The sequence below is a fragment of the Protopterus annectens genome, chromosome 9.part0, assembly GCF_019279795.1.
Source record: "Protopterus annectens isolate FY-2018-M chromosome 9.part0, PAN1.0, whole genome shotgun sequence".
NCBI lineage: Eukaryota > Metazoa > Chordata > Ceratodontiformes > Protopteridae > Protopterus > Protopterus annectens.
Window position 1 is genome coordinate 667,132,762 of NC_056743.1, and position 25,988 is coordinate 667,158,749.

Consider the following 25,988-nt stretch of genomic DNA (forward strand, 5'->3'; position numbering starts at 1 on the left):
TCTCGGACTACCAGGAGGAGGTTTTTTCGGCCTACGAGGATTCTGATGCAGAGGAATCTATCCCCTCGGCCTCCCCTCCTGAAGAACTGTCCTTCGGGGAGACCCTTCACTCTGAGAGAACATTTCAAATGGCAGGGCCAGGAATTCTCTGATTCCAGGAAAAGCTTAAGAACTTTTCTGCATTTACCTTAGCATAGACCTTTGGCTATTCCTCCTGTTTTGAACATCATTGATGATGTGTACTCCGAGTCTAGCATAACCCCTGACACACTTCCTCCGGCCCCTGTCAAACCCGATAGGTACTTCAGGGTCCTGGACTCGCATCATTTTCTTTACAAGGCCCACTCTGCTGATCCAGAAACTATTTCCCAGGGCCCTAAAGGGGTTGCAGCTGCCACTACAAAAAATCCACTCCCCTCTGAAAGGGAGTCCAGGGCTTTAGAGAGATGGGGTAAAAAAGTGTATACTTCTGCTACTCTTTCTATGAGGGCTTTAAATTGTCAATTTCATATGATACAGTACCAAGAGCATTTGTTAGATGAATTGCATAAGAAACTGTCTTCACTTGAACCCCTAGATCGCAAATCTCTTAAGGATCTGGTACATAACTCCCAGCAGGTTAGCAACCATTTTTTGCAGTGTGGTTATGATGCATTGGAAGCTTCATGTAGGTCAGCTATGACAGGTGCAGTCATGCGTAGGCATGCTTGGCTGAAGGAACAATCTCTGCCAGACCATGTTAAAGCTAAGCTTCTGAATGCTCCACTGAAGAAGCAAAAGTTATTTGGCTCCACTGCTCAGGAGGTTTTAAAGAAGTTTGAGGAAAAGGCAAAATCTGTACAAACAGTTAAAGATTTTCTACAAGTTCAACCACCAAGATTCAGCAGAAATTGGCCTACCAAGAATTGGTCCTTTCCGGACACAGAAAGATTTCAGAGAGGCAAGAACAGGCGTGCCAGAGGTAGAGGGCAAAGCTAGAGGCTCCTACAGAGGACGTCAATGGCAGCCTCCCAACCAGAGAGGTAGTGCAGGACCAACAGCTGCTGCACAAGGACAGACTCAATGACTTTGCTTTGACTCCGCCAACCAGGGCTCAATTAGAAGCACCTTTGGGTGGAAAGCTTTCTTTATTCTCAGAAAATTGGCACAGTATTACAAGAGACAAATGGACACTGCAAATAATAGACAAAGGATACAGGTTCCATTTTCACACATTGCCAAAAAGGAAAGGCATGCCAGACCTGCCACCAAATCAAAGGGCAGAGGCTTTGAAACAAATCTCCAACTTAATGCAAATGAAAGCTATAGAAAAGGTTCCTCTTTCAGAACAAGGCCAAGGATTTTATTCCAGATTATTCCTTGTTCCAAGAAAAGAAAATCAATGGAGGCCGATACTTGACTTGTCCGCACTGAATACTTATCTCATTGTGCCAAAATTCAAAATGCTGACTTTACAGCAACTCCTTCCCATGCTGGGCAAGGGGTCTTGGCTGGTGACTCTAGACCTCAAGTAGGCATACCTGCATGTCCCTATCAGACAAAGTTGCAGAAGACACCTCAGATTTCTTGCAGGTTCAGAGCATTATCAATTCTCAGCATTGCCCTTTGGCTTATCTACTGCACCCAGAGTATTCACGAAATGCCTGGCATCAGTAATTGCACACTGCAGACTTCAGGGGATTCAAATATACCCATATCTGGATGACTGCCTTATACAAGCGGACAGCCAGCAAACTTTGGTAAAGGACTTGAGTTATGCCATCCACCTACTGCAGGCCTTGGGATATACAGTCAACATTCACAAATCAAGACTTGTTCCATCCCAAAGAATAACTTTCTGGGTGCAGATCTAGACACAACCACCCAAATGGCTTTTCTCACAGAAGAAAAACAGACAACTACCGGATTACTTCAAGAATCTGACAAGACAAACTCAGCTGACTGCAAGGAAAATTCTGCAGGCCCTGGGTTACATGGCATCTTGCAGTCTTCTGATTCCACAAGCAAGGCTGCATATGAGGAAACTACAATGGTACCTAAGGAGTTTATGGACTCAGCACAGTCACAGCTTAGAAACTTTGATCCCACTCATTCCATGCCTCCAAAAGGAATTTCTGTGGTGGGCTCAAGCATGCCAGTCAAACAGGGGTCTGCCCTTCAGCAAACCAATAGCCAGCCAAACCATTACAACGGACGCTTCAGACCACGGTTGGGGAGCACACATGGAGGGCAGATGTATTCAAGGACTATGGTCACAAAGGGAGCTACGCATGCACATAAACCAAAAGGAAATGCTGGCAGTGCTACATGCAGTAGAGGCCTTCAAACTCTTTCTGCATCAAGGCCACCTGCTAATAAGGACAGACAACACCACAGTTATGTGGTACATAAACAAGCAAGGAGGCACCCATTCCTACACTCTTTGCAGACTGGCAATGACTCTATGGGAACTTTCCTTGAAACTTAATATAGAGCTGCAATCCCAGTTTGTGCCAGGAAAAGACAATATACTGGCGGGCAGCTTAAGCAGAAATATCATGGATGCACACGAATGGATGCTGCACCCAGACATCTTCCTACAGATAACACTATCATGGGGAAGGCCGGACATGGATCTTTTTGCCTCCCCCCACAATCATCAGCTGAAGAAATTCTGCTCAAGGGCATACCACCCACAAGCATGGAAAGTGGATGCCCTCTCTTTCAGCTGGAGAACTCTAACAGTGTATGCATTTCCACCTCTTCCATTATTGACCAAGGTCTTACTGAAGATCAGGACAGAGCAGCCAAAAGTGATTCTGATAGCTCCGGACTGGCCAAGACAGCACTGGTACCCACTGTTAAAGAGCATGCCACGCACGAAGTGCACAAAGCAAAAAACAAAGGCAAACTGTTGAAAAGACAACAAGTGGCACAATGCAAGCAAAACTGAAGCTCTGGACCACAATTTCTGCACCAGCAACAAACAAGATTTTAACGATTTTATTGAAAAATGAGCGCTTTCGGTAGAGAGCAATTAATTGTCTTTCAAAAGGAGTGGTATACGTGGCAACATGTAGACAGTGTCCTGCCTTTTACATCGGCAAGACCGATAGACCATTCAAGAAAAGGATTTATGAGCATGTGCATGCCATTAATATCAGGGACATGAAGAATGCTCTGGCCAAACATGTTAGCCAACATTCTGACCACTCATTTCTTTTCACAGTCATACAACAGGTACAGCCATCTATCAGGGGAGGTCCTTGGCAACTTGAACTGGAGGAACAGGAGGTATTTTGGCAAATTCGTACCTCATCATACATTTTTCCAGGGCTCAACGAGATAGTGTCCATTAAATGTATATTGAAATTAAAAGCTGTTAAGAGATAGGATATGGGCAGGCATTTTTACACACTTTTTGTAAGTGCACATACAATTGTGAAATATAAGTGTGTTCCCATTGAATCCCCTCCCCTTTATCATTCTTTCCCCCCCTTCCCCCCCCTTTTTTCCCCTTTGTACCCGAAACATTTTGATATGGGTTATGTATATTCATAGTTCAAGGACAATCAATTTCATCTTTTTAATACATATAATATTCAAAAGATATATAAAATATACATACATACATATAACTTTACAATCAGTATTTATGGACCTGTATTTTAAGTTGAACGTCAAATTAGTCTAAATGGTCAAAAAATTTTTTAGAAATAATAAAATAAGAATATGTATATATACATTATATACACACAAATGCATTTTAGTATTTTCACATGACAAATGTTAGGTTTTTAAATATCTTTCAACATGTTTTAGTCATCTAAAGAGTCGTAAACCTGATTAATTTAATGTTTTTGCGTACCATGTTGATATTATTTTCATTCTCATCTTGCTTTGATTTTAATTTGTTTTATTTCATGTCATCAGTTTCAATTCGTTGATGTTTGGAATTTTATGTTTACATTTAACAAATTGCAGCAAACAGTTTCAATCATGTTTTTCTAATCATTTCAGTAGCAGTCATGTTAATTAATTAATTGACAACAAGCTATGTGTATATAAGGAGTGGTTTTTAAACAAAGCTATTGTCTGATGAAGGTGGGGAGATTGCTCTCTACCGAAAGCGCTCATTTTTCAATAAAATCGTTAAAATCTTGTTTGTTGCTGGTGCAGAAATTGTGGTCCAGAGCTTCAGTTTTGCTTGCATTGTGCCACTTGTCTTTTCAACATGTCACGCACGAAACCATGGCCTCTTCCTCAATGGCCACTTCTCCTGAGACAGCACAATTACAAAACTCTGCATTCCAACCTGAAAACTTTGCAACTAACAGCCTGGAAAATACCTTGACTCCTCCTCAGGACAAGCTATCCAAGAGAGTGAAGGATATCATCATGGAAGCTCGCCGACCTTCCACAAGAAAGGCATATTCAGCAAAATGGAAAAGATTTCACACTTGGAGCACCATAAAGGGCCTAGATGCGACAGTGATGAACATGGCACATATCCTGGAATACTTGGCGGAAATGCTCCACAGTGGCCTGTCCTACTCTTCCATTAAAATTCATGCTTCAGCAATTTCAGCAGAGTACAATACTGATCCACCTGTCTTTTCTCATCCTCTCCTAAGACAGTTTCTAAGAGGAATTAAAAACATCAATCCTCCAAGGAAACCTCCAGTGCCTACTTGGGACCTTAACTTCGTGTTGGAAAAACTAACTGCCTCCCTTTGAACCAGCAGCATCTGCGGAACTACAGTTCCTGTCTTGGAAGACTGCCTTCCTTCTGGCCATGACCTCAGCAAGAAAAGTATCTGAGTTACAGGCCCTCATGGCAGTACAGCCATTTCTTATTTTTCATCAGGACAGAGTCTCATTGAGAACCAATCCTTCATTTATGCCAAAGGTGGTATCCAGGGTCTCATTAAACCAAGCTATTCACCTGCCTACCTTCTTCCCAAATCCACAAAACAAAGGGGAGAAACTTCTGCACACCCTGGACATACACAGACAGTTGCGCTACTACTTGGACAGAACTAAAAGCTACAGAAAAACTGACCAGCTGTTGGTAGCATATGCTGCTGGTGCACAGGGAAAAGCAATTTCCAAATAGACAGTTTCAAAATGGATAGGGAATTGCATTCATTTTTGTTATTCCTTTCATGGAAAAACTGTGCCAGCTAACATTAGACCTCATTCCACCAGAGCCACAGCCACCTCCACAGCCTTCTTAAGAGGGGTGGCTACCAAGGATATTCTAGAAGCTGCTATATGGAGCTCCGTGCATACATTTTCCAAGCATTACAATTTACCTTTATATTCCAGATCCAGAGCAGGCTTTGCTACGGCAGTCCTGCAGGGTATTTTAGCTACACCATCCTTTACATAGATCCTCCACCCCCAGATTGGCTATGGTATTCTACCCATATGTGATGACTGCAGATGCATCCTTGAAGGACATAGTACAGTTTTGTACCTACCATAAATGTAGATGTCCGATAGGTATGCATCTGCAGTCAGGTTTACCCTCCCTCCTTCCCCTCTGTGGTATTTCTTGGGTACTTATCCCTCTTATAGCTAGCTGGGGTTATCTATTATGGTGTATTTCTTTTATATTACTGTGCATGTTTGGAATTTTTTGCATTTCTCCAAATTTAGCCTTCCTTAGAGGGCACCTGGCATCTGGGGCAAGAAAAACTGAGGAAGATGGCGTCGGCTTTTGCTTTTATACCCCAGGCACTCTGACGTCAGGGAAAGGGCGACATCAGCCGACGCCGGACCCAGACTTTGGAATCCGGCCGACCGAAGGGCTGCCTGAGGCAGGACAACCCATATGTGATGACTGCAGATGCATACCTATCGGACATCTACATTTATGGTAGGTACAAAACTGTACTTTCCTCCCTCCAGCCATTGCACCTATTCCCCTGAAAATTCTTCCAAGTTCTTCTGGTAGATGGTAATGTTGGACCCTGATGGACTAATCTCAAATTCGAGTTGTTTCGGTTCTTCAACTGCTTGGAACATCTAGGGAGTGGTGTATTGGTAGAACCTAAAAAATCTTAACTTTCCTCAACACCTTGTTCATACCCAGATTCAGTACCATAATCAGTCCTAGTATCACCAGTTGCCATTCTATTAATCCAAACTTGGGAATGTGGGGGTGGGTGGTAGGCAGTGTTAGTTTTGTAAGCCTCCATGTATTTACTCAACTTTTTTAACTTCCTTGTTTTAATGACACTCATTTGCTCCTCTATAGACCGTAAAGTACGAGTGTACTCAAACTGGTTCTCAGAAGAAATAGCATCTTGGATAATGTCTTTGTCCAGTGCTGAAATGTCTTTAATCAAAGTCTCAGTAGTATAATTGTTATGTTTGATGACCAAGTCCATGTACTCCATCCCATGCTTATCGAAGAGTTGTAACAGCTCTTTGCGAAGACTGGAATTAGAAACGAGTGTGGTAGGAAAGCACCAGAAGTGCAGACCTTTAGGGACAATGCATCTATTAATACATTCCCTAAAATAATCTGTGTCCATCTGTAATGTTTTGATTTTAAGCAGGTGCCTGTTGAATTCCGATAACTTGTCACAAAATCCGCTGTTAACTGATTTATTATGCTCAAAAACATTGTGGGGGATCTTAAGTCATTCAAGCAGCCAAAATTAGCAGAACCAGAAGTATCATGCATGCTGACATCATTGGGGTGGGCATAAACGGAAGCAGAACTCTCACATGTAACAACATTAATGTCCGTAGACAACAAATGAGAGAGTTCTCCATTGGTACCAAATTCTGTGCAAGACACATTCCCCATGTTCTGAGAAGAAGTACTGGGACCCATTGTAAACGGAGGCTTTGGATGGTCGAAAATTGTGATAAAAATGTTGACTGTTCAATCCTTTCCATCCTTTGGTTCAGTTGTATCAGCACGTCAGTTCGCCAATGGACTGCTCCAGTGATTGAGAAGCAGCTGGTTTTCCTTCATCCATCACTGCCCTTCACAAACCAGATAAGACACGAAAAATTCCAACCAGAAATCACACAAACAGCGCAGCGATACTGAAGCACCAAAAGTTTTTAAAACTGGCAATAAAATTCAATTATGTAACTATATACAATATTATCCTTTAATAAACACAACAGGATTTCATCCAGCCAAAATCGCTGGAACTACTTCAGATAACATAGCACAATGAAAATGTACGTTAAAATCACATGATTAACCAGTCACATTTAAAAGAATCCCACACCTCCAGTGTGAACCAATCATAACATCCCTATAGACACACCTTCCACATTCATTTTGCCCATAAACATAAAACCATTAAAAAAATTATTAAAAATTTAATCAAATTCTTTCAGATAGAAGAAAACCTTGCATATTATCCTGAATTAGCTTTAGGTTTAAGCAGACATGTGACAGAGACTGCTTCATTTAGCCCAGGCCAATGTTGCGCTCTTAGCCGCAATTGCTATGATAGGTCTGCTTTCTCAAGAAACAGCGGCCATGCTCCCCCTATTCCAGATAACTCAATGGTTTCTAGCACAACAAATTTGAATATATGGTCGCCAAAAGAATTAGTGTCTTGTGAGAGCGTTGGTAATTTTACCTGCACGGACATCCGATAAATGTTCCCCTATTCTACTTAGTACCCTGTGATATACTTGGTTCACCTTCTCAGAGACTTCTGTCCAGGCATACCAGAACGACCTTGCCTATCAGCTCTAGTTTGAGGTTAAAAACAGCAAAGCCAATTAGACCCCAGTTATTTAAGAAGAGTTATTTTCAAAAAGTCCAGCTATAACAAAACAAACAGATTTCTTCGTCCATTGAAAGGAGGAGAGACAGTGAGGATACAAACAGTGAAAGATTTTGTCTGGATTGGTCAAGTAACGAGTATATGTGCAGAGCCGAGATCCTATTTTGTTAAAACTGAGGGTGTGGGGTACAGGAGAAATCGCAGACATCTTCTATAGCAGAACCGACATTACAGCATTGTCCTATGACAGACTATCTCTCAGAGCAATCCAGATATGATATTCCTGTTCCAGAATGTCTCTTGACTCCTGATACTGCTCTGGCAGATGATCCCAAGGCTCCTCTTGATTGAAAAGTCTGCAGAGACAATTCCAGTTGCTAAACCAGATCCCAAATTGTGTGCGTCATGATACGGTCTCATCTCAAAGCCCAGTGTGAAATACACAGCAACTTGGACTTAGTTATATGTACGTACCTAGCCTTGTATAATTGCATGATGAAAATTATTCCTGTTTAATTGGTATATTTATTAATTCTAGTGACAATAACTGACGCATTTCTCAGCAGGAGGATATAGAATAACAGGTATGCTGTACCTTTAAGAAGCTTTTCTAAGTCTGTGTGTGCATATAAATTGCACTTATTATCCTCAGTGCTATTTTGAAGGTGCAGCCCATAGCCGGCTTTAGGCATAGGCTAACTAGGCAGCTGCCTAGGGCACTGCTGTAGCAGGGGAGCTTTTCCAGTATTTATTTGGTGTAGGTAGACCAGGATGGGGGCACCTGGGTGGTGTGGGGGGGGGGTGCCGTGGAGCCCTTTTGCCTAGGGCACCAGCTGACCTAAGGCTGCTGCTGGTGCAGCCAGAGTGTTAAGATCCATGTGCATGATAGCTAGTTTGTTTATAAGTTACTTAACTTCGTTTACGATTTGTTTGTATGTAATAAAGGTGCTTGTACAAGAACCCACAGCATTTGCCTGTCTCTTCCTGACCAGGCGAGTGACATTCTGGATTGTAGGTCTGACCCCAAAGACCAGTGGATTCTAAACATGGACTTAGATATGCATAGTGCTCACAAATCCAGCTCTAGGAATTGTCTTAATGAGAGATCCTTGTCTAAGATTCTTGGGGGCAGAACTTGACTTTACAGCTGAAAAGGGGTATAGATATTTTTCCTTTGATTTAGAAAGGGAGGGGGAGTTTTGCTTTCTTTTTACATTTCATTCTTGATATCCGTGACTTCTGTCATCACATGCAGGACATTCAGAGCATGAATGCAGTTGTTTAGTGCTCATGTTTGTACTGCCACTAGGTCCCTAGATATTGCTGGATTGATGGAATCCTTTTTGCACACCAGTGTTTGGAGTCCACTCGAGAGGTTCTTTTGGTTTGATCTTGGTGAGAATCTCTTCTAGTATGTTGTGCTTTGGACTTTTCTTTCGGCAAGTAGTGTGTTTACCAGTGTATTTGCCATGGCAATTGAAGCCTTGTAGGAAAAATGATACAGTGCATTAATTAAGCAAACAAGTGCCAACGAGGGGTTTGTATCCTAAGTAAATGTCCACACACAGCTCAGTCATGCATTCAATTTGATATTAAAAATGTACAGCTTCTTTGACAACTTCGTGAAAGTGGAAACAAATTCCAGAAATTGGCTGTCGTGAACAAGAGAAACTTTTTTTTTCAGGCCTGTTTTTAAAGCTGTCTTCCTACACTAATAGATAATTGTTCCTTGTAGCCGGTACTGTTGATCATTTAATGTAACCCCCATTCAAGATGCTAGGCCTTCATTTTGCAGAAAATGAGATCACTCCAAGAAATGTGTTCTGCCTGGATTACTTGGTTGTAGGTGGGCTTGCCACAAGAACTTTGGGATGTCCTTCAAGGATGCATTTGCAGTCATCACATATGGGTTGTCCTGCCTCAGGCAGCCCTTCGGTCGGCCGGATTCCAAAGTCTGGGTCTGGCCTCGGCTGATGTCGCACTTTCCCCGACGACAGAGCGCCTGGGGTATAAAAGCATCAGCCGACGCCATCTTCCTCAGTCTTTCTTGCCTCGTGGTGCCCGAAGCAGAAGCAGTTCGCAAGTGCCGGTTGGTCAGCTCCTGTGATTCAGCTACCGAAGACTTCGAAAAAGCTAAGTATCCCGTTGGCGACTCTTTCTTGCCTCAGCCGATGTCAGATAAAGTTAATAATTGTTTAACGTATGGGAAACAAATACCTCATAAGGATTTCCACTCTTACTGCCTCCCCTGCCAAGGCCCAGACCACGACGTCTCGGCCTGTTCAGCCTGTGCTTCCTTCAACCAACGAACTCTTAGACGTCGGTCGGAGTTTGCAGAGGAGTTTTTTGGGGCTAGTTTTGCTTATATAATGCCGTCGGAGACTCCGACTTCGCATTTAGTCAAAAAACGGAAGGACAAGGATCGACACACGTGGGCCGCGGTTTCGGCTGAAACCTCGGTCAGGCCTACTGCGAGTGTCTCGGTTTCGGCTGAAACCGAGTCCTTGGTACTTCCTACTACCGAAACCGCACAACCGACTACCTCGGCCCTGGAGGCCCCGGCCGAGTCGGTCATTGAATTACCTATTGATACCGGTGTCCAGGAACCTTCCAACACCATTACTTCAGATAAAGTCTACTCCTGCACGTGGTGCAGCCAGACCCCCTGCTTCCATGTCCATTAAGGCTTTCTCTAGGGCTAAGGCTGCTAAACTTTCTAAGGCTTTGCCTCCCAGAGTTACCTCTCAGAGACCTTCTTCTAGCTCTCAGATTCTTACCCTAGCAGAGGATCTGATTTCATTAATTAGGGGCTCCCAACCTCATCCGGACAGGGGCTCTCAACCTCCTCCAGACAAAAGGCCCAGGGTTGAGCCCTCTGATCCACAGTCCTCAGATGAGTCCACGGATGGCTCTGCTCTGTCAGACCACCAGGAGGAGGCTTATTCGGCCTACGAGGATTCTGATGCTGAAGAATCTATTCCCTCGGCCTCCCCTCCTGAAGAGTTTTCATTTGGAGAAACATTACACACTATGAGAGAACACTTTCAATGGCAGGGTCAGGAATTCTCTGATTCGAGAAAGAGATTAAGGACCTTTTTACATTTACCTCAGCACAGGCCCTTAGCTATACCTCCTGTTTTGAATGTAATTGATTATGTTTACTCAGATGCTTGTACTGCCCCTGACTCTCTCCCTCCGGCTCCTGCCAAACCTGATGGGTACTACAGGGTCCCGGACTCTCATTTTCATCTGTACAAGGCCCACTCTGCTGATCCAGAAACTTTTTCCCAGGGCCCTAAAGGGGTTGCAGCTGCCGCTGCTAAAAATCCTCTACCCTCTGAAAGGGAGTCCAGAGCATTAGTGAGATGGGGTAAGAAAGTGTATACTTCTGCAACTCTTTCCATGAGGGCATTTAACTGTCAATTCCATATGATACAGTATCAAGAGTATTTACTAGATGAATTGCATAAGAAACTGTCCTCTTCTGAACCCCTTGATCGTAAATCCCTTCAGGATCTGGTGCATAATTCCCAGCAGGTCAGTAACCATTTCTTGCAGTGTGGTTATGATGCATTGGAAGCTTCATGTAGATCAGCTATGACAGGTGCAGTTATACGTAGGCATGCCTGGCTGAAGGAACAATCTCTGCCAGACCATGTTAAAGCTAAGCTTTTGGATGCTCCTATGGAAAAGCAAAAATTAATTGGTTCCACGGCTCAAGAGGTTTTAAAGAAATTTGAAGAAAAGGCAAAATCTGTGCAAACAGTTAAGAACTTTCTGCAAGTCCAACCACCGAGATTCAGCAGAAACTGGCCTACTAAGAATTGGTCCTTTCTGGACTCAGACAGATCTCAAAGAGGCAGGAATAGACGTGCCAGAGGTAGAGGGCAAGCTAGAGGCTCCTACAGAGGCAGTCAGTGGCAGCCTCCCAACCAGAGAGGTAGTGCAGGAACTACAACTGCTACACCAGGACAGACTCAATGACTTTATTTTGACTCTGCCGACCAGGGCTCAATTAGAAGCACCTTTGGGTGGAAAACTTTCTTTATTCTCAAAAAATTGGCACAGCATTACAGGGGACACATGGACACTACAAATAATAGACAAAGGATACAGGTTCCATTTCCACTCTTTGCCAAAAAGAAAAGGCATGCCAAACCTGCCACCAAATCAGAGGGCAGAGGCTTTGAAGCAAATTACCAACTTACTGCAAATGAAAGCCATAGAAAAGGTACCTCTTTCAGAACAAGGCCAGGGATTTTACTCAAGATTATTCCTTGTTCCAAGAAAAGAAAATCAATGGAGGCCTATTCTCAACTTGTCCGCACTGAATACATACCTCATTGTGCCAAAATTCTGACTCTACAGCAACTCCTTCCCATGCTGGGCAAGGGGTCTTGGCTGGTGACTCTAGACCTTAAGGAGGCATACCTGCATGTCCCTATTCGACAAAGCTGCAGAAGACACCTCAGATTTCTTGCAGGGTCAGAGCATTATCAATTCTCAGCATTGCCCTTTGGCTTATCTACTGCGCCCAGAGTATTCACGAAATGCCTGGCATTAGTAATTGCACACTGCAGACTTCAGGGGATTCAAATCTACCCTTATCTGGACGACTGCCTAATACAAGCAGACAGCAAGCAAACTTTGTTAAAGGACTTGGACTATGCCATTCACCTGTTACAGGCCTTGGGATATACAGTCAACATCCACAAATTAAGACTGGTTCCATCCCAAAGAATAACATTCCTGGGTGCGGATCTAGACACAATTACCCAGATGGCTTTTCTCACAGAAGAAAAACAAGAACAGCTACCAGTTTACTTTCAGAATCTCACAAGACAAACTCAGATGACTGCAAGGAAAATTCTGCAGGCCCTGGGTTACATGGCATCTTGCATTCTTCTGATCCCACAAGCAAAGCTTCATATGAGGAAATTACAATGGTACCTAAGAAGTTTATGGACTCAGCACAGTCACAGCTTAGAAGCTCTGATCCCACTCATTCCTTGCCTAAAAAAAGGAATTCCAGTGGTGGTCTCAATCTCAAGCCTGCCAGTTGAACAGCGGGCTGCCCTTCAGCAAGCCAAGAGCCAACCAAACCATCACCATGGACGCTTCAGACCAAGGCTGGGGAGCGCACATGGAGGACAGATGTATACAAGGGCTATGGTCGCAAAGAGAGCTGCACATGCGCATAAACCAAAAGGAATTGCTGGCAGTGATGCACGCAATCGAGGCCTTCAAACCTTTCCTTCAGCAAGGCCACCTGCTCATAAGGACAGACAACACCACAGTTATGTGGTACATAAACAAGCAAGGAGGCACCCATTCCTACCCTCTTTGCAGACTGACAATGAACCTATGGGAACTGGCATTGAAACTCAACATACAGCTACAGTCCCAGTTCGTGCCAGGGAAAGACAATACACTGGCAGACAGCTTAAGCAGAACTACCATGGATGCACACGAATGGATGCTGCACCCAGACATCTTCTTGCAAATCACACAATCATGGGGAAGGCCGGAAATAGACATGTTTGCTTCCCCCCTAAATCATCAACTGAAGAAATTCTGCTCAAGGACATACCACCCACAAGCTTGGAAAGTGGACGCTCTCTCTTTCAGCTGGAAAGCTCTAACAGTGTATGCTTTCCCACCTCTTCCACTAATGACCAAGGTCCTACTGAAGATCAGGATAGAGCAGCCCAGAGTAATCCTGATAGCCCCAAACTGGCCAAGACAGCACTGGTACCCACTGTTAAAGAGCTGGTCACAGACGAAACCATGGCCTCTCCCCTTATGGCCACTTCTACTGACACAGCACAATTTCAGGACTCTACACTCCAACCTGAAAACCTTGCAGCTAACTGCCTGGAGAAAACCATGACTCCCACTCAGGATAACCTATCCCAGAGAGTGAAGGATGTTATTATGGAAGCTCGCCGACCTTCCACAAGGAAGGCATACACAGCAAAATGGAAAAGATTTCACACCTGGAACACAGCAAAGGGCCTAGATGTGACTGTGATGAATATGGCATACATATTGGAATACTTGGCAGAATTGTCCCACAGTGGCCTGTCTTACTCTTCCATCAAGATACATGCCTCAGCAATCTCAGCAGAATACAATCTAAATCCACCTGTCTTCTCTCACCCTCTACTAAGACAGTTTCTAAGAGGAATCAAAAACATTAATCCTCCAAGGAAACCACCTCTACCTACTTGGGACCTGAATTTCGTGTTGGAAAAACTAACACTTCCTCCCTTCGAACCAGCAGCATTGGCAGATGTACAGTTTTTGTCTTGGAAAACTGCCTTCATTCTGGCCATAACCTCAGCAAGAAGAGTATCTGAGCTACAAGCTTTAATGGCGGTGCAGCCATTCCTTATCTTTCATCAGGACAGAGTTTCTTTGAGGACCAATCCCACATTCATGCCAAAGGTGGTATCCAGGGTATCTTTGAACCAAGCTATTCACTTGCCTACATTCTTCCCACAGCCACAAAATAAAGGGGAAAGACTTCTGCACACCCTGGACATACACAGACAACTACGCTACTACTTGGACAGAACTAAAAGTTACAGAAAGACTGACCAGTTGTTTGTAGCATATGCTGCTGGGGTACAAGGAAAAGCAATTTCCAAACACTTTCCAAATGGATAGGAAATTGCATTAGTTTTTGTTACTCCTTTCATGTAATGACTGTGACTCATTCCACGAGAGCCACAGCCACCACCACAGCCTTCCTAAGAGGGGTGGCTACCAAGGACATTTTAGAAGCTGCTACATGGAGCTCCATGCATACATTTGCCAAGCATTACAATTTGCCTTTATACTCCAGATCCAGAGCAGGGTTTGCTACGGCAGTCCTGCAGGGTATCTTAACTACACCATCCTTCATTTAGTACCTCCACCCCCAGTTTGGCTATGGTATTCTACCCATATGTGATGACTGCAGATGCATCCTTGAAGGACATAGTACAGTTTTGTACCTACCATAAATGTAGATGTCCGATAGGTATGCATCTGCAGTCAGGTTTACCCTCCCTCCTACCCCTCTGTGGTATTCCTAGGGTGCTTACAATTCTTTTAGCTAGCTGGGGGAATCTATTATGGTGTATTTGTTTGTATATACATGTATATATATATATATATATATATATATTTTTTTTTTGCAAATGTTTGGAATTTTATTGCATTTATCCAAATTTAGCCTTACTAGAGGGCACCTGGCATCTGGGGCAAGAAAAACTGAGGAAGATGGCGTCGGCTGATGCTTTTATACCCCAGGCGCTCTGACGTCGGGGAAAGTGCGACATCAGCCGAGGCCAGACCCAGACTTTGGAATCCGGCCGACCGAAGGGCTGCCTGAGGCAGGACAACCCATATGTGATGACTGCAGATGCATACCTATTGGACATCTACATTTATGGTAGGTACAAAACTGTACTTTATGCCTCCCTGCAGTGGTCAGTGTCGTGACTGCACACACACCCATGGCCATAAAGTTATAGAAATTTTTATTTCCTTAACAGAGGATAGCCATCATAGCTGAGGAGCTGATGCTCTATATTGTTTTGTTCACACCTTTGGAGAGAGCTGGGGGAAGTTATGGTCTTGAAGTTCAGAGTTAGGATGTAATGCAGGGTATGACTGTATCATTGTATCGTCTGATCTTTATGGTTGATACAGTGCTCTCTGTGCTGTTTGCACTTCAGCCATATGCTGACAGATATTAAACTGATTTCAGATTTCATTTTGCCATGTGCTGAAGTGATGTGTATTTCCCACCAATCTTATGATGTGGCTCCAATTTCTGCAGCCAAATCCATGATAGTCTAGTAAAGAATTTGTTTAATAGGATGAGATGCCCTGTTTGTCTGTCACATGGCTCATGTTGAGTTGTCCTTGGAGCAGGTTGCTGTTTATGATCCATTTAGAGCTTTTGGCAGTCTCCTTGACACTGAACACTTAGAGCTGCTTCATCGACCACTCGTTCAGTCAGACAGAACAGCCTTTCATATGGTGTCTTAAACAGAGGAACGTCCTGTGCAGAGAATGTTGCTCGTCTGGCATTGAGCCTTAGCTGAGAAGAGCAGCCTTAGAGCATATCACATCCCTAGAGATGTAAATATGTTGGTCAACTGTTTTAATCAACCCTTTTCTGGGGATGTAATAATATTCAAGAGACAACATAGTCCAGAAACTGAACTGTTTGTTGCTCAAGAGAATGTGAGTCTCTCTCTCATCTGCTCAGTTCTGTAGAGCAAGGTAAGGTGCACTTAACATGTCTTCCATTCTTTGAAGTGGGACAATTCTCCTGAACCTTCCCACCATTCTTGCTTTTTCTGTGCCTCATTACAATGTTCAGGGAACAGTGACTAAGATTCATATTCATTGCCCCTGGTGTATGAGGAAGGTGTGGTTTCACAGAGTCTGCTTCCTTATATACAGAAAGCACTTGTAGTCAGAGCTAACTCCCCCATGATTGGGCAGTAATTGGCTCCACCCCACCACCTGCCTGTACACCTAGATCCCTTCATTCTACTGAACCACCTGGTTGAGGTCTCAGAGGTCATTGATGCTTCAACTCCTTTTTTGGGATGTTTGCTTTTTTGACTGATAGGTTTGCCCTGTCTGAGCAGCAGTGAAGTTATTCTCTTGGAAACCTTTTACTGGTGGCTGACTTTTTTTCGTGTAATTTGTGAGTGCCAGACCTTCATGACCTTGATAGTACTGCTGCTGCTCTGAATGCTGTCTTGACTGTCATCTGAAGACATTTTCAGCACTCGTCTTTTCCATGTGCTTGTACCTGTAGGCACCTTCTACATATAATAGGTGGAGTAGATAGAGGAAATTCAACAATTGTAGTAATCTTAGTTTCCACTTTTTAGACTTTATAAAACCTGAAAAAGAAATTTACATGTAGATGGACTGTTCATATAAAGGCAGATGCTTTGTTTCAGAATTTTCAGCAGTTTTAGAGTTGTTTATACAAAAACGCACTTCGACTTAAAGTTGTTTTTTTTGTTTGTTTTTTTTTTCAGAAGTTTTGTCTTTAAGATAAGCATCTGATGTGTTAATCAATTCTGTATTTAGTGTTTCTTGTAATTTTCTTACAGGGAGCATTTCTCTTCACTGGAAAAGGAACAGTTCTACAGCTTGGAGAATGGAGAGTGCTGGAAGGATGCTTCCTTGGAGAAAGTTCCTCCCCAGGCTAAATCTGCATGGTGTGAAGTGCCACCATCTTCTGGCAAAGATTTGTCACAAGATTCTGCATCTCAGCAGTTAAAAGGAGCTTCTGTCAGCAGAGGGCAACCCGTAGATTGTCGGGTATGATTTATTTTTGAGGCTTTTAGGCCACATTTGTGTTGACAGATGGTTTTGCAGTGGAAGCCTTCTATAAATAAAAAAAAAAATACTGGTGTAGTTAAAGTATGATTGACAAGTCAAGTGAATTGGCCTGGTTAGATATTTGGAGGAACTAGGAATGTTGAATACTTTTGAAATGTTGTGGGAAGATGTGGATCATCGGTTAAGTTTTATATAATTCAGATTTTTTGGTGATCTTTGACTGTTCACTGTTAAAGGCTTGCTCATAAAATATCTAAAACCTGATGTAGTATTGAATATCTCTGTACTGGCTATTTTTTAGAATTTCATTTGTTCAAATTTTAGCTTGGCTTTGCAAAGTGTATAGTTCTTGCACTTGGGTGAATACTGGAGTAGAACAGGCCCAGATGCATAATGCTGTTGGGGAGCATGCAAATCCTTTCTAGTTATTTTCTCCCAAATGACACTGCAAGGCCTAATTCATTGCTTTTATTGGAAAAATCTGTAGTCCTCAACTCCATTAAGGATCCATGTTTAGTAATAAACAGAAATGTAAGCCCTTAAGGCCAGTGTTGATGCGGTTAAAAAAAAAATCTGATGCTATCCATGTCATGATTCATCACAGATGGGTCTTAGATCTGACCTCAGATCTGATCTTAGCTGGCAACTAATAGATCCCAAGCTCAAATTCCTCCCCTACCCATAATCCCCTGCTGACCTCTAACCCTCAGATCTCGTTTGCCATTGAACGTGTTGAACGCATCTGAGTTGGTGACTTCTCAGCTAGATAAGTGCTTATTTTTCTTGCCTTTTTCTATCCTTTTTCTACCTCTTTTTGTATTTTAGGGTATCTAATTTAGTTTACCTTTTCTCCCATAGCTTAGAGTTAACTTTCCTTTCGTCGTGGTAGTCCCCTTCTCACCCTTTTTCAAAAAGAAAAAATCCTTTTCTCTCTCCTTTTTTTTGTGTTGAGTGCGTGTTGACTATGGCCAAGAAACCTTCAGGTTTCAAACTATGCCACTCGTGTGGTCGGAAGATGCCTTATTCTGACTCTCACGAGGAGTGTCTTTACTGTTTAGGAACAGCCCACCTGGAGATTGAATGCAACATTTGTGCTGCATTCAACCCCAGAGCTTTTATGCAGTGCCGCAAAAAATTGCATTTGAAGGGCTTGGCTTAGGGTGGTCCCCTGCCATTGGAATCTCCCAAGCCCTCTCAGGATCCTAAAAAGAGGGACCCCCCCTTCCTTCCAAAGGATCTCCTTCAATATCAGAAAAGCAGAGGCTCTCAGCAGATCCCTGGATCCCAATCTCTGTGGATTCAGATCTGGGCTCCTTCACTCAGAGCATCAGATCAGCCCCTCTGATCTGAGGTATTGGTGCCTCAGGGGCACTCTGATCCGTCTCGGCGCAAGCCTTCTCCGGATCCGACCCCTTTGGTTGATCCATCTGGCCCACCATCCAAGTCATTGGATTCTGCCAAATCATTGGATCAGAGTGTATTGTTGGAACTGATTAGACAGCTCCCCTTCCAGATCCTCCAAAAAAATAAGATGAGTGACATTGGAGCCAGTCCCCCTCACAGGACCACAGATCTATCTGAGCCAAGGCAGAATCCCCATTTATCTGCATCCTCCAGGTTTTCCAGAAGTCTGTTACCTTCGGGTATGGATAGGATGATGAGGAGCTTCCTCAAGGCCCATATTGTGTTGGCCTTGCTGCCGTCTCTGGCCCAGATGGTCAAGGGACTTTCCCCACCCACAGGACTTCACTTTCCTCTTCCCATCCATCTGAAAAGGGTCACAGACTGTATTTGGAAATGATAGCATGCTCAGCAATTTAGTGGTAGCAGCTTACTGATTGTTTTACTATCCTCTGTCGAGACTTGGTCATTGGGTGTAGCCTACTCCTTTCGCCCTCTGGGCTCACTCCACTCCCCTACCCTGCCTCCAAATTCCACCCGCTCCCTCTGTCAGCATTTCAACAACACAGGCTCCTCCTACCACAGATTACACCCAGTAAACTCCCTCTCAGCCCTTCCAATCTACAACCCACCACCCCCTCATTTCCACCTCCTCCAACCAACTAATATTAGCTCATCCCTGCCCAAACACTTCTCTCTGCTCTTCCCTATATCTCAAATACTAAAAACTACTGTTACTATCTCTAACCCAACCACTAGAATCGCTCCCACACCACTCCTACTTTCATTTTTGCTCCTCATCTACCTTTACTTTTCTTATTACTATCACCCACTTAACCCACCCCACTATCTGCCTTAATTACAGTATTCCAACTACCTTTCTATCACCTCTGCATTCTCTTTTCTACCCATCTTGCCAACTTCATATTCATACCATGTTTGCCTACTTCCTCCTACCCCCCTTCTCCTCATCTTCATCTTCTTATCACTCTAACCTATTCTATCTCACCATCACCCACTCTTGCACATGACACTGCATCATACCATACTACTCTACCATTCAAAATCTCCCCCTCACTCTATATTACCTCCTACACTCAGTTTTATGGAATAAAATATCTCAGTCATACCGTCTATCTCCAAATATCCATGAAAAACCTCTAAAACCACTTTTTTTCACTAAACCTAATCCTCTTTTCTCAACTCTCCTGCTAGATGGAGACATCCACCTCAATCCTGGCCTGTCCCCCGCCAGTATCCCCTCTGCCCTCACTGCCCCCAACTCACCTTCTGTCAAGCAACAACCTCCCTAACAAAACACATATATATCTACTCCATCAACCTACAAAGTCTAATCAAATAACTGAGTTGCATACTTGGATGGCCCATCACTCACCTCACATCTTAACTTTTTCTGAAACTTGGCTCAAACCTCATATCTCCAACTCAAAATTCTTATACCCAGCTACAACATCTTCTGTCAAGATGGACTATCCAGAAAAAAAGAGGAGGTGTTGCTATCCTCTACTCAGAGCTACGTAACCTCCCCCTCCCTGATTTTAAATCTGCCAAGCTCATCATTCTCAACTGTCACCTCAAGCCCACAGAAAATTTGTTATTGCTGCTAGCTATATATATATATATATATATATATATGTATGTATATATATATATATATATATATATATATATATGTGTGTGTGTGTGTGTGTGTATATCTCCTGGCAACAGTATACCTGTTCTAGAATCCATTCTAGCCTGGATCCTCCCCAACACGTGCCCTACGAGACTATCATACTATATAATGTCAGCATTGATTGGAATAAACTGCCGCTAAATTCTCCTACTCATCATTAATCTCTATGGTTTCAGCCAACTTGTCACTAGCCCTACCAACAAAAACGTATCCACGACTCTAAATTGGATACTAGTACCCCACCCTAATCACTACCAAAATTCTACCACTTTACCCAACTCTGTAAGTGATCACATCTCTACCTTCATTCAAAGACTGCCCTTGCATTCCACCAAGACCCAGTACTATAGAGGATGTCGAAATCTGGCTACCTTTAATGAGGAAACTTTTAATTACCAGCTCTCTCTATTTAATTGGTTGTATCTCTCTGATGTTCCTCTAAACAATGCTATTCTTGAGTTCAATAATACTTAATATACTCAATACCCTAGCTCCCATCACAAAAGTTCGAGTCAAAACAAATCCTCTCCCCTGGCTCTACAAAAACACACTCTCCTTAATGAAACTTAGGTATAGCATGTGGATGCAATGGTTTTTAAAGTCTAAATCCTCCTCTCTCCTTCTTAAATTCAAAGAAGTTAGAAATCTGACAAAAAAAAAACACATCTTTCAGGACAAAAATGAATTGTGTGAAGAGGCCCAAACTACAGACCACTCAAACCCAAAAATATTTGGCACACCATGAACAAGATTCTTTACTCAGGAAAGCCTACCATTCTCAATCCCTTCCCCCAATGTGCACCTCTTGAAACTGCCACCTTACTGAACGCTTACTTCATAGAATCTATCCATAAACTAACTTCCCCTGACCTAACCAAAACCTCATCTCCTACCACCACCAGCCCCTGCACCACTACTGCCCTCTATCTTGAACCCATCTTCCCCTGCCCATATAAAATCCCTCTTAGTGAAACTTAAACCATGTTCCCCCCACCTTTGACAAAGTGTACCTCAATTTCTCAAACTCACAGCCAGTGGTATTGCATACCTCATCTTGATCCTCATCAACCACTGTCAAATAATCCACTGATCCAGCCATCTGGAAATCCTTCTATACTCTTCCCCTTCATAAAGGAGGTAACTCCACAGAACCTTCCAACTACTGACTCAGTCATCCTCTCCCCCCTCTCAAAAATCGTAGAGAAATGCATTCATAGCCAACTTCTCAAATACCTACTTCAAGAAAATCTCTTAAGTCCGTCAACATGGCTTCAGACCCCATCACAGCCCCTCTTTTTCTTCACCCAGTCTGTTGCTGAGGCTAGAGACATCAATAAACTGGTGTCATGTCTTTTACTGGACCTTTCCAAAGCATTTGACACAGCTTCACACCCCATCTTCCTATCTAAACTATCTGATCTCAGACTCTCCCCCTCCACCATTACCCAGTTCTCTAGCTGTCTTAACAGATTACAGTCCTTTAGATGGCAAATTCCTGCGCTCCTTTCCTAACTGTCCAAACTGGAGTCCCTCAAGGATCCATCAGCTTTTCTCCTCTGGTATCCACTGAAAACTGGTCTTTGACCCAGTTGGACTAATCCAGTCAACAAAATTCAAATAAATAAATCTGGTTTCAGTGCATCAGGACTAGAGAATTCCAAGTGAGTGGCTGACAGTGTTGGGTATACCTCCCTTTTAGACTCTCAGGGTCCCTGGCCATCTCTGTTCTGTGGCCCTTGGAACAAGTTGTGCCTCATCCCTGTGAGGCTGGTCTGGGTTCTCTGGGGGTGGGTTTGGGTCCTGAGTTTTGTGACCATTCCCTTCCCCTGGGGGATTTAGCACTTGACAGCTCAGGGGCGATATTGTAAAGGGTCCCTACCCCCTCCCAGGTGGCTCTGGCCATGGGAGAGGAGAGGGAGGCTTCATCCAACCCATCGGCCTTCCCAGTGGTAGATGGGGACTGTCTTCAGCTTGGCAGTTGTATCTTCATCTCTAGGTCTAATAAGTGCTTTTCTCGACTTTGGGCAATGAGGCCTCATCCTTCCAAGATCAGCCCTTCCACGAGTGTCTTCAGATGAACACTCCCTCACTCGGGGGTCCCTGTTTGTTCAGAGTTCTCCCCAGAGCCTACTGTGGAGGAACACCCCCCTCAGAATAGAACGTTTAAGAGGAGACACCTGGACTCCCCAAAGAGTCTTCCTCATGGAGGACATGGATTTCGAGGAGGGTAACTGCTCTCCCAGACTTCTGTCTGAGGATGCATACTTTGGGGACATCCTCGCAATTCTCAAGCAGAGAGGCTGTTGGTCTTCCAAACCCTATCTTTGGAGGAATCCATGTTCCTGAAGGCCATCGGGATGGGCCCCTTTCCTAACTGGGTGCGGAAGGGAGTCCCCGTTTATGCTGTCGTGGTGGCCACAGCTACTAAGAAGGAGCTGGCCGAACAGAGCTCCACGGTTCATTCCCAAACAAGGAGTCTCAGGTGACTGACCATGTTGGAAATTGCATTTTTACTTTAGCAATGTTCAGACTGAGAGCGACCAACTACATGGCACATTTTACCTGGCTTCAGAGGGATTTGATGTTGGAACTCATCACTTCCCTTACAGAGTTGCTGCCTCCGGAGACTCTCAAATTGGTCTCTCCTAACCACTCTGACTTCCCTGGCTAATTCTTTGATGAGGTTGATTGACAATGCAGCAGGGGGCCACCACTTGAGCAGCTGGCACAGGCATTGCCATCAGATGGCACACCTGGCTTCACCTTTGTGGGTTTGTGGAACCCTTCAAGGCGTCTTTTACTAATGCCCCCCTTTGATGGATCAACTTTAGGGGTCTCCATCAAAGAAACATTGACACCGCAGCGAGCAGGAGGGTAAGACACTGTCCACAGTGGGAATAAAGTTCTCTACTCCCCAACGATCTTTTCCAAGACTGCGATGGGTAGCAAGAAACTTTGGTTCCACAGGATTCTGTCCTCCTCCCAGGATGCTCCCCAAGAATCCTTTTTTGCTAGCCAGGATAGGGGATTCAATGGCAGATGCCACTCCAGAGGCAGAGGGATTCTGCAGAACCAAGGCTTCTTGGGAACCTTACTCTTAAGTCCACGCAGCACCCCTGAAGCGTTGCCCAACTGTCCTGGAGGCAGTTGTGGGAAGATTCTCCCTTCACCCACTAGCCTGGACAAGTCTCACCTCAGATGACTGGGTGTTAAAGATTATTTCCAGGGGTTACTTCATTCCCTTTTTTCAACCCCCTCTGATTAGAAAATCCCTCCCGGATGTTCTACCCTGCAAAGGGAATTGGCCCATCTCTTGGTTCAAGACCTTCTGAAAAGAGCCATTTGAGTTCCCAACAGGACAACGAGGGTCTGGAATTTACTCTTGCTTCTTTTTGGTGCCAAAAAGACTGCGGACCTGCATCCCATTTTGGACCTCAGCAAACTGAACCTGTCAGTCAAGAAGTCCAAGTCCTGGATGGTCACTGTTCAGTCCATTCTACCTCTGTTACGCAAAGATGATTGGATGTGCGCAGTTGATCTCAAGGACGTGTACTATCATATCAAAATAGACAGGAGCTCCAGGAGACACCTGCACTTTTGGTTAGGGGGCCAGTCATTACCATTTCAGAGCCCTGCCCTTTGGACTCACCACAGCCTCATGGGCGTTTACCAAATGTTTGGCAGTGGTGGTAGCCCATCTCCAGATGCAAGCATTCCAGGTCTTTCTGTACCTGGACGATTGGCTCCTAATGGCCCCCACGAGTTAACTATCAATGGCCACCTCTTATACCCTCAGTTTCTTTCAGCATCTGGGAATCGGTCAACTTGCCCAAGTCCAACCTTTCTCCATGCCAAAATTTGTTGTTTATCAGGGATAAAATTGGACACTATATCAGAGACTGCATCACTACCCTTACGCAGAGTCCACCTTATTTGGGATTAGGTCTCTCCCTTGCTGATTCTAGAGCGTCCATCAGTCATCTGATTCTACAAGCACTAGATTTGATGGCGGCTGCCATGCAATTAGTTGGCAGGTATCACATGCAGGTTTAGCAGTGAACCATGGCAGTTCAGTGGTCCGCTCAGATTCACCCCATGTCCATGATCATCAAGATTTCTCAGGTGTGCAGAAATCAGCTTGCGTGGTGACTTCAGAGTCCGGATTTAAGTTTAGGTAGACCCTTTTGTCTTCCCTAACAAAGGCCATGTTATCCACAGATGCCTCCCTGTTGGGGTGAACGGACATTTTCGGGACAGGATGGTTCAAGGCATGTGGTCCCCCATAGAGACCAAATTGCACATAAATGTCCTACAGATTAGGGCAGTCGTCCTAATGTTGCAAGCCTTTCAGGAGTGCCTCCCTCTACGGACCATACTAATTTAGACAGACATGACAGTGGTCCGGTACATCAGCAAGCAAGAGGGGAACATGGCCTTATTCCCTCTGCAGAGAGGCCATGAGAGTGTGGGAATGGGCAATATTTTCCAGACATTTACTTGCAACTCACATTTCCAGCAGTTGCAGCATGCTGGTCGACCAACTCAGCAGGTCTATCTCGATTCCCCACGAGTGGTCCCTGAATCCGTCAGTGGCAAATCAGATATTCAACCGTTGGGGTCAACCTTGCTGCAGTCTTTTTGCCTCTCCAGTCAACCGCAAATGCAGCAATTGTTTTTCACTGATCCCTCCAGCAGGGGAGTCTCCCAGGTACGCTCTGATTAACGATTGGCTGCCGGGACTCCTCTGCTTATCCTCCTACTCCTCTGATTCCCAAGGTCTTATAGAAAGCTCACCGCCTGAAGACCCCTCTCATCCTCATTATCCCTTCTAGCCTCAGCAGGCATGGTTCTTCCTGTTATGGTCTCATCTGACGTATCTGCCCTGGATATTGGATCCCATTCCGGATCTCATTTCCCATCTCTGGGGGCTTCTACTTCCCAATCTCCGGCTCTTCATTTCACCGCATGGTTTCTCCGTGGTTCCAGTAATCCTTTCACAATCCAGGCTTCCTTAGTCCATGAGGAACATTATTTCGGTCTCTCAAAAGCCATCTACTAAGAAGGTGTATTCCAGTAAATGGAACGGTTTTCTATTTGGGGAAGTAATTTGGATCCCTTTTCAGCCCCAATTCCTAATATCTTACTCTTTTTGTCCTTTCTTTCAGGATGGGTCAAGTTTTTCTACTATCAAGCTTCAGTAAGTGTCCTTTCCTAACTTCCACATGAATGAGGAGTAGCCTTTCTTTTCTAAACTGTGCAAAGTCTTTCTTAAAGGAGTTTTTTCTCCTTAGACTACCTATTAAAGATCCTTCCCCACCATGAGATTTGACCTTGGTGCTGCAGGCTGATACAAAAGCACTTGGAAGATATGATCAACAGACCACGATGTTTTGCCAGAGATGGCTGCATCTGTCTCACCTGGGCTTCAGGCTTCTGGCAAAGGCTCTTGCCTCCCATATATAGTGCCTTTTTATAGGAAAAGTGATGAAGTTAAAACTACCAACATAAACATTTCAACAAAACACAAATTAAAGGTCATGCTGCTAAACGCTAGGAGTCTAAACATGAAACTGCACTCATTGCAAGCATTCCTAACCCTGGAAAATGCAGACATCAGTGCAGTCGCAGAAACCTGCCTCAAAGCTGCAGAGAGCACCCCAGCCATACCTGGTTACTCATCCTGTCATACATTCAGACCCCAAACTGTGGGCAGGAAAGCCAGAGGGGTTGGAGTTTCAATATACATTAAAGACATGCTCATCTCCAGGCTGGTCAAACAGTATGAT

General features: G+C 44.1%; 1 protein-coding gene across 1 annotated transcript in view; it reads left to right on the top strand.

Annotated features, from left to right (window-relative positions):
- The window catches only part of PRRC2A (proline rich coiled-coil 2A), a 3,202,076-nt gene that overhangs the window by 751,626 nt on the left and 2,424,462 nt on the right, over positions 1-25,988 (top strand). Inside the window, exon 13 of the mRNA XM_044082142.1 lies at positions 16,867-17,084. Coding sequence (XP_043938077.1) covers positions 16,867-17,084 — 218 coding nt within the window. The remainder of the gene's footprint in view (positions 1-16,866; positions 17,085-25,988) is intronic.